This window comes from Aplysia californica, unplaced genomic scaffold (assembly GCF_000002075.1).
Source record: "Aplysia californica isolate F4 #8 unplaced genomic scaffold, AplCal3.0 scaffold00309, whole genome shotgun sequence".
NCBI lineage: Eukaryota > Metazoa > Mollusca > Gastropoda > Aplysiida > Aplysiidae > Aplysia > Aplysia californica.
The window spans coordinates 584,835-594,165 of NW_004797579.1; the positions used below are offsets into that span (position 1 = coordinate 584,835).

General features: G+C 39.3%; 1 protein-coding gene across 1 annotated transcript in view; it reads left to right on the top strand.

The window, feature by feature from the left end:
• Window positions 1-9,160, top strand: part of LOC101847270 (transcription factor Sox-10) — a 42,736-nt gene extending 33,576 nt beyond the window's left edge. The window contains exons 3-4 of the mRNA XM_005102043.2: window positions 4,650-5,008; window positions 5,918-9,160. Of these exons, the coding sequence (XP_005102100.1) occupies window positions 4,650-5,008; window positions 5,918-6,807 (1,249 nt within the window). The 3' untranslated portion in view covers window positions 6,808-9,160. The remainder of the gene's footprint in view (window positions 1-4,649; window positions 5,009-5,917) is intronic.
• The last annotated feature ends 171 nt before the right edge of the window (window positions 9,161-9,331 follow it).

Sequence of the window (9,331 nt, forward strand, 5' to 3'; positions counted from 1 at the left end):
CGCGCGCGCGCGTGTTCTCTCATCTGAGTTTTTTTTACACCCTATCTGCGAGAAAAAAAGGAAAATCATTTATTTTTTTTTAGATTAAAGAAAAATAAATGAGTGACAACATTTAGTCACGTATAACTTAGGAAAAAACAACAAAAAACAACAACAGCAACAGTAACAAGAAAGCTAACTAACAAAAGGAAAAGTATCCCTCGATATAATGTGAATTTAAGGAATAATTTAGGATTTGTTCTAAAAAAAAAAGAAAGAAAGAAACAGTGGACAAACAAAAATTGAAACAAACGATTGGATTGAGAAAAAAAAAGTGCACCAAAGAAAAGAGAAAGAATGATAATATAGAGAACAAACAAAACAAATAAAGTTAAACGGAACATAAATTCGTTCGAAATAGAAAGAGAGAGCCGAGCAACTAGTGCGATATTAATTTCCAGCTTTGAAACACCCCACGAAAGATGACTTTGTTAGCCAAGGAATTCGACCAATCATCTAGAACAGGAATGGAGAAATGAAAACACTTTGAGGTGACCTTGACTGTTCAACAGAATACATGTAGTGTAGAAGTATTGTGTTTTTAAATTTTGTTTTCTTGTTTTTGTTGTGGTTTTTTTCCCCACGTTCCTTGTTCTTTTTTTCTTTGGTTACTATTTTTAAAAAATCTTATACGTTTCTTTGTTGATAGTTTTTTTTCTTCGGTTACTATTTTTTTTTACCTTATACTTATATGTTTCTTTGTAGCTGTTTTTTTTTTCAATATGAAAGATTAATTATTTAGAGAGCTGCAATAGTTAGGTGGGTTTTTTTAGTACGGCTCGCTCAGTAACGTACTATTTGTTGTGTTTTGACAGGGTTTGTGTTCTATTTAACAAACAAGAATACAAACAATATAATTACTCAAAGACATAATGTCCTTTTAAAAAAAGAATAAAAAGCAGAGTGAGGTGAACTTTTATGAATAAATATCTAGAAAATATCGCCATGAAACTGACAGTTGGGAACCAATTGACTTTTTAAGGGCAAAGCGGAATCAATAATATTTGTCCGACCAGCAACAGACCACAGAAAATTTTGCTTCAAATTTCGAGCCTTCATACACAAGTTTTAATCAGAGAGGCGAATTTGCATAATATTTCCTGGTATGCATGTTTGTGCCTGCCTTATTAAAGTTTCAGACAAAGAAAACAGAATGGAAAAATCTACACGAATAACGAGGTAATGTTTGTCCAAAAAGGAGACGTCCTCAATGAGTTAATGAAAAGGAACATTGTATTGTCTATAAGCTGTAATAGTAGCTTCATGTTTTTCAATGACCTATGGACGTGTCCATGTCACGAACAGGCCAGTGCTTATGGACATGGTATCCTTGATCTCTGACTCACGTTAAAACCAGCCACATCTCAAGGAGGAGGATGTGGCCTTCTTATAATGTACATACTCTCAACTGGAGTGCGGTCGTGAGGCTACAAGAAAGTGCCCAAGGCCACTTTAGAAGATTTTCCTCCTCAGAATGTTCCGAGAGTCACGACATATGCCAAAGGGTCACGTAGTGCACACAGAGGTTCACACTGTTATAACACTGGATGGTTGGCGGGTGCTCTGGTGTGGTTTTGCTCCTTCTTTCCTATCAAACATCTGTCGTCCTTATTTAATTCTCGCCTCCTTCTTTTTGTGTGTGTTACTCTCTTGTAACACATCTATTTTTCGGCACTTATTAGGACCTTTTTGGGTTGCAAGTGCCGTAAACCCCTTACTAAAACAAAATGTAATAGCATTCTTTTAGCTTTGTTGGGTGTATTGTTGATTTATTTGCTGTCACTGACGAGTTAAATGTTTCGGTTTTGTCGTGTTAATCACACTGCGCCGTTGATTTGCGTTGTTTTACACACGACAAAATTATTACCCTCCTATTCCATTAGTTGATGCCATTGCCTATACAAGCGACTAAAGTTGTTTTGTAATGGGAGTGGACGGGTTTCTATATTATTATTATTATTATTATTATTATTATTATTATTATTATTATTATTATTATTATTATTATTATTATTATTATTGTCATTATTATTATTATTATCTTTTGTTGTTGTTGTTCTTATTGTTGCTGTTATTTAGATTGTTGTTGTTGTTATTGTTGTTGTTGTTGCTACTTTCTGTTATAGTCGTCGTTGTAACTTTCTATTGTTTTGTTTTATATATTTTTGTGTATATATTTTTGTTGTTTTGTTTGTTTTGATTTTGTTTTGATTTTTGTTTTTGTTTGAATTTTGTTTTGTATTTGTTTTTGTTGTTATCCTTATTTTTGCTTTGTTTGTCCTTATTTTTGCTTTGTTTGTTTTTTTTTTTCGGAAAGGGGGAAGGAGGCGTATATTATTGTAAGCATAAGAACCGTAGAGACACAAATATATTTTCAGTCTTTCAGAGTAAAAGCTATTAATACAGTTGTTTTTATATGCACGTGGCATTTTCAATTATAAGTAGTCCTCATTTAAGGTCACTGTCGGTTGCAGTGATTATTTCTGAACGTTCAAAAGTGAGGAAGCGACAGAACTCCTTGGGAATTGTCCCACTGCTTAGCGACACACTTGGACATTTCTGAACACGTTCACCGCTGTCTCGTTGCACTCACGCTAAGCCCCGCCCCTCCCATTTCTCCTTAGGGGAGCCGCTATAACTCTCTCCCTCCTGAGTATCCCGTTTCCTCAAGACTCGCCGTTCACGCTGTCCCCGGCCGATCGGGTTTCCCGGCTCCGCGAAGTAAATCAGAGAATTATGTCTATTACGCGTTCCTTTCGTAACACACGACACTTTACCTGTGTCGCGCGGTATTGTTCGGGGGCAGAACTGGCGAATTCATCGGGAGACTTGCGGGAGAGACGTCTTAAAAGAGAAAGAGAAAAAAGTAAACGAAACAGGAGTGAAAATGTAAGGTGAACATAACTGAAACTGATCTACGACTAGTCCGGGTCTTTTATTTCTTACCCAGCATTGTGGATGGGAAAATGGCGGTTTATTGGCAGCAAGCTATTAGCGTACACGATTTCTCCGATCTTTTCGCCAGCCTAGCTGTAAAAGTCGGACATTAAAGCGAGGTTAAATAGAGATAAAACTATATTTGTCTCCCTTGATGCATGTGGTTTTTGTAATCCACCTTTCTTTAAATCTAAAGTAATTTTTCTTATTCCTTTGTAGTTGTTTTAGTTGTCTATGCGTGCTTGAATTTTCGTTAATCCGAAGAAAAAAACAACAACAACTCCCCCCCCCCAAACAAACAGAAGAAAGAACTAAGAAAAAATAAAACCCGGAACCCTTTAGTACACCAAGTATCAAGTATTCTCTGTCTCGGCACATTGGTTTGATTTTTCTAGTTCATACGACGAGCATATAAGCTTTCCCGTTCAAGTTCAAGCCAATATGATAGAATGCGTACATCTTCTGCGCTGTGTTATAAAGGCAAAATACATATACTCAAATACCCAGCCTTAAAAAAAACCTTTCCTTTCAGATGACGGTTTAGTAATGTGATCTGATCAATCTCAAGAGGTCATTCCGAAAGTTCAAGAAATTAGATTATAATTTTTTAGAAAATTATTATTATTATTATTATTGTAGGAGTAGCGCTTGAATAAAGCTAAGACTTACCTCTTGAGTTGTTGTGAGTTGAACTGCTCGCCTCTCGGTCTTGATTTTTACTCACTGTGTCACTCTCGCGGAGAGTGACGTCCTTTGTCCTTGTGAGGTCAATGCGATCGTACTCGTAGTGTTTCGCATAACCCCACATTATTATTATTATTATTATTATTATTATTATTATTATTATTATTATTACTATTATTATTATTATTATTATATTATTATTATTATATAATAATAATAATAATAATAAAAATAATAATAATAATAATAATTTTTATTATTATCTTTATTATTACACCCAACCACAAACTACTGTATTGGGTTCAACACAATAGCGTTATTCGGAGTAGGTTTTTTTTCTCCAAACTTGTTTGTTTTAATGTTTTAAAGATTTTTGGCGAAATCTTTCCTGCGTGTGACCTGCTACATTTGCATCATCGTTACTTATTGTTGCTTGCATTTCATCTATAGACTTTAACTTGTTTTTAATGATTAAAAAAAATACGTACCGTATGGACCTTGATTATAAGGATAATATACTTCCTGCAAGTAATCCGTTGCGTACTCGGCAAACTTATCTAGGTTGTTTTCCCCACGTGCAGACTGCTGAATTACTTCAAAGAGTACGGCATGGACAATGATTGCGTCCTTCCTGCAAGTAATCCGTTATGTATATAATACTATGGTAGGCCTATACGTATCCATTTTTTAAAGTTTAGTTTTAGTAGAGTTTTTGGTCATATGAGCGCCAGAAGAATAGAGGTGTTACAAGAGAGTAACAAACATGAAAACGAAGAAGAGGAAATAAGAACGATAGATGTTTGATAGGAAAGAAGGGGCAAACCACTCCAGAGTACCCGCCAACCACCCACATCCATTGTTTGTTTTCCCAAGTGCATTCTCTTGAAAGATTTCAAAGAATATGGCATGAGCAATGACTATATCCTTCTTGCAAATTATCCGTTATGTGTATTGTATACTCATCCATAGTTTGTTTGTCCCATGTGCAGACTCCTGAATGAGGCCGAGAAGAAACCGTTTGTGGAGGAGGCGGAGCGCCTGCGGGTACAGCACAAGAAAGACCACCCCGACTACAAATACCAGCCCAGACGCCGCAAGCCGCCCAAAGGACCCGGGGGTCATGGATCTGACCACTCAGGCCCGTCGTCCGGTGGTCACTCCATGAAATCGTCAGGGGGTGGGGTTAGAGACAGTTCTTCCCCCAGCGACGATTGTTCCAGCGAGTGCTCCAGTCAGCAGGGAGGCAACTCCAACGGCCCGCCCACCCCGCCGGTGACGCCCAATCAGCACGACGCGGTCAGTCTCAAGTGTATGTACGACAGGAAGGGACAGAGAGGTTACATCATGGGTGAGTTGACACAGCGTTTTTTTTACGTTTATTGCTCTTTCTGTTGTTATGGATATTGATGCTGTAGTTGTGGCAAATGTGGCTGTTGTTTCAGTGAGATCAGTGTTGTGCTGACTTGAGTATTTTTGTGTTGTTGTTTTAATGTGGCATTGTTTCTTGATTCAGTCCAACTAATTGCATTCTCTGGGACAAAAGCAAACGATCTGCTAGTTGTCAGGACTTCATACAAAGTTTAATCCTTTACCGTTCCCAGTTTTTCACTTTAACTGCCAGCAGCGGAAAGCATACTTCAATCATATATTATGGGAGTTTATGTCATCCACATCTTGATCAATATCTCACTATTTTATCTTTCCCATTTCCGTCCAAACTCTGTATGAAACTACGTGTCTAGTTTACATTAACGATTATACACAATTTAGTTTGTTGTTAAAATGCGTAACAATAAGCCCTTTATGGCCTTAAACTGTCTTTGCATGTTATATTACCGAGTCTGTAACCCGGGCTAGATCTATTAAACAGATATAAAGTCGAATATCCCCCCCCCCCCCAAAAAAAAAAAAAAAAAAAAAAAGCAGCTCGCGCATTACAACAATCATAGCCTACGGGTGAAAGTGGGGAAGGGCAAAATTAACTTTTAAATTAACTTTTGTTTAATTGGAAGGCGAATCTGAACAACATCAGTTCGCCCCTAGCCGGTTCCATTGATGTATGTTGAAGAGAACTGGTACGTTACGACATGTACTTGACGTTCCAGCTGAGGCAGTTTCTTTAACTTTAAGTTTGTGTGAGCCTTCCAACAAATATTCATTTAAATTGTCAACATAGTATATTGCACCCTCAAGGATAATGCAACATATTGTTTCGTGAAAGTCCAAACAATAATTTCATGATGTAATCCTTTTTCAGGTCCTTCTGGCCACCCGATAGACTTCAGCCGCATGGACTTGAGTCCAGAAGTCATTGACCAGTTTGATGACCAAGACCTTGACCAGTACCTTCCCCTTCCCGGCATGCCCCATCCCCTGGCTCACCACGGCGGCCACCACAGCGAGGTGGGTCCCTACAACGCCCCCTGCTACCTTGGCCCTCCCATCTCGAGCGTTTCCTCTGCCTCCCCAGCTTGGGCCTCTGGCTACCGCATGACCACCCCGGCGTCCTGTCTCCCGCCCTACATGGCCCCACCACACGGGGCAGGACACGGCATGGCGCCCTCTGTGGTCTCCGCGCCCTACGACCTGTCGGAACCGCCGGCACCCCCAGCTAGATCCCCCACCATCTCCTCCTCCTCCAGCGTAAGCCACCGAGGCGGACCCCAGCAACAGCCCCCACCCCAGACCTCTCCGCAGAACCTCGTGACCACAGACAATTTCCTCAACCCGACCTCCTCAGAGTGTAAATACCGAGGCGACGACCCATGTTCAGTCAAACTCGAACAACAGCAACAACAACAACAGCAGCAACAACAGCAGCAGCAGCAGCAGCAACAACAACAGCAACAACAGCAGCAGCAACAGCAAGTCAGCAATGTGCCCCCGTCTCACCAGCCACAATACCGATGCGACCCCAAGTACGACAGCCCGAGCTATGCGTCCAGCCAGCCTCCCCTCCCTCGCTATGGAGTGGACTCTGCCCCCAGCGCCTATAGCCACATGTCCGGGCCATACCTCCCGCCGGGCGCCCCGGGGATGTCAGCCTCCCCCAGCTACCAGTACTCCATGGGTGTACACAGGCAAAACATGTTTAACCCGATCCCCGCCGCCGTGCCCTCAGAGCAAGGATGGGAGCAATTTGGTTAGACATTTCCAGATTCAAGATTGACCCTTCGTCCAAATCGATTGTCTTGAGAAGAAGTGACTGAACATTTCTTAAGTTCTGAAAAGGTCGGAAGATTTTTGTACGAGCATATATCTCAGTTTGATTGGCAACAACATGACGCAGTGTTTTGGCAACCCTATTGTGCGAGGATATGGAAGCGTTTCCGGTGCTCAGATTTGCTCGCAAATGAATCTCAAAATGACAGTCAGCCCTGAGCTGTCTGGATGATCGTTTATATTACGACCAATATGATATTTTTGGAGGTCACGGTTCCAGTAGCCCTATAGTGCAGCACGTCATCTCTGTGGTCTAGCCTTGGTGCTTTCATCAAGAAACTATTCAGTTGTGTAGCTGTAAACAAACTCCATGAATCATGCATAAACTTTAGTTTGAAGAACAATGCTGCAACACGCAAGATATGAAAGCCTTTGTTTGGTCCGGATGGTGGAAGTTTCTTGTTGTGACCACCTGTGTACAGAATCCACGATCCTGGTTGTAGAGAAGAAAAAAACAACAACCCTGCATCGTTATGGAGTCTGTCTTGTCTGTTGTATTGTTTCTGGTTTCCTTTAATTCTGTGGTGGACACTTGGGAGCTGTGGATAGTGATCGCCAGCTCCGCGCTCTCGTCCCCAGAGAGTAATTAGGAAGTGTCACCGGTATAAGAAGCACAAATAATAGAATTTGCTTACTTAGCATGGTTTGGGCACCAGAAACAACAGCAAGCTGGTCTTCGTTGCAGATAAATATTATGTTTTGTTAGAAACGCCAGCAAGCCATAGAGAGAAACACGACGCTTTTAGCAACTTTTCTACACAGAGTAAACAAAGTCAAAATAGAATCAGCAGAAAAGGGCAGAATTTTAAAAAAGCAAACAATCAACAGGTGTCCTAATGGAACAACGTGTTTACTGCAGGGTCAAAATACTTGGTCTAAAAGATGTTTGTTCGCGTACATTTTGGCATCTTCAAAATGTGTCGACCTTTAATACTTGGTAGTCTTAGCAGCCGATTTTCTTTCTAGCAGCTTTTATTTGCACACTGGACATGCAGGACATGTATTTTGGCTCGGATACATTAATTATACTTTTAACTGCTGTATTTGAAATTAGGAATTTGAATCTTCGAAATGTTTTGTCACACAAATGAAAACTATTTTCTGGGTAATTTCTTTGTATTCCGTTCTTAATTGACTTTATCATTATGGAATTATTCTCTCGTCTGATATTAGGATCCTCACGTTTGTCACATGCTTAATGAACAGGTCAGGGATAAGGGAGTTGCTCTTTGACGACGTGTAAAACTATGGTAACAAAATTTGGACCATAATTGGTGAACATTTGAAGAAATCAAGAGTACATGAATAAGGCTAATTAAAAAACGGTTCAATGCTATTTTCTTTAAACATTTGTGTGTATTTATTATATTATCATAATTTGTAAATTGAAGGCACATTATACTTACAAATGCAAATAATTTCAATGCCATTATTTTTTTTAAATATTGGACCTGACATTGACGTCTTAATTTAAGTCAACCGTTTTGCCTGGGTCCAGAGTTTGGTAATATGCAAGGGCAACCGCTAAGTTCGTTGCTTTTCAAGAACTGTGGCCATCTTGCTGTTTTCTCTGTACACTTAAATGTCTGCACAATCCACTCAAAGAGGGTGTTTCCTGTACATTATGTAAAATAGTATTGCTATTAACATTCTTTTTGTTGCACATGACTCAAATTTGTTATGATGTTGAACTATACAGATACCAATTTATTTGTCTCACTTCTTGATTACCACGAACGTAATATTTGTATCTTTTGCAATCTGCGTATTGCCCTACGGATTGACCCGTTATCATTGTTGTTGTTGTTGTTGTTGTTGTTGTTGTTGTTACTGTTGTTGTTTATACTCAGATTTCTTGTTCACACAGCGAAATGGATAATCGTTTTAAAATGCACAGGACACTGTATTCTTGTTTGTTTTATGCAAATTTTAAATGTGTAACATATACCAACCCGTCGCCTTCAGAGAAAGTCCAAGATATTAACTGCCTTACTCCTATTTTCTTTCTAATTAAATCGAAGTTGCAATTTATTTTCAGTAACACCCATGAATATTTTGCTTCGTCACCACCTCTGCGGAGATGGGGAGGGATGGTGTCGTCGTAAGGATGAGGTTGAATCTGTCATAGATTTCACTGAACACTTTTTGAAAAGCTGTTTTTTAAATTTAGAAATATGTATCATCATGAAGTAATTATACTGACAGTCGTGAGAGATGTAATAAATGTTTAATTCGAATTCAAAGGGAATTAGATTTCCCTGAACTTGCGACAGACAAAGAGAAAACGAACAAATAAAATAAAATAGAATACTGGGAACTATTGCAAAGTGAGAAAGACTGCACACCAGTGTCGAGAGGACTATAATAATAATATATTGAACAGTAATCTTTTAAAAAGTAGTAGTAGTAGTAGTAGTAGTAGTAGTAGTAGTAGTAGTAGTAGTAGTAG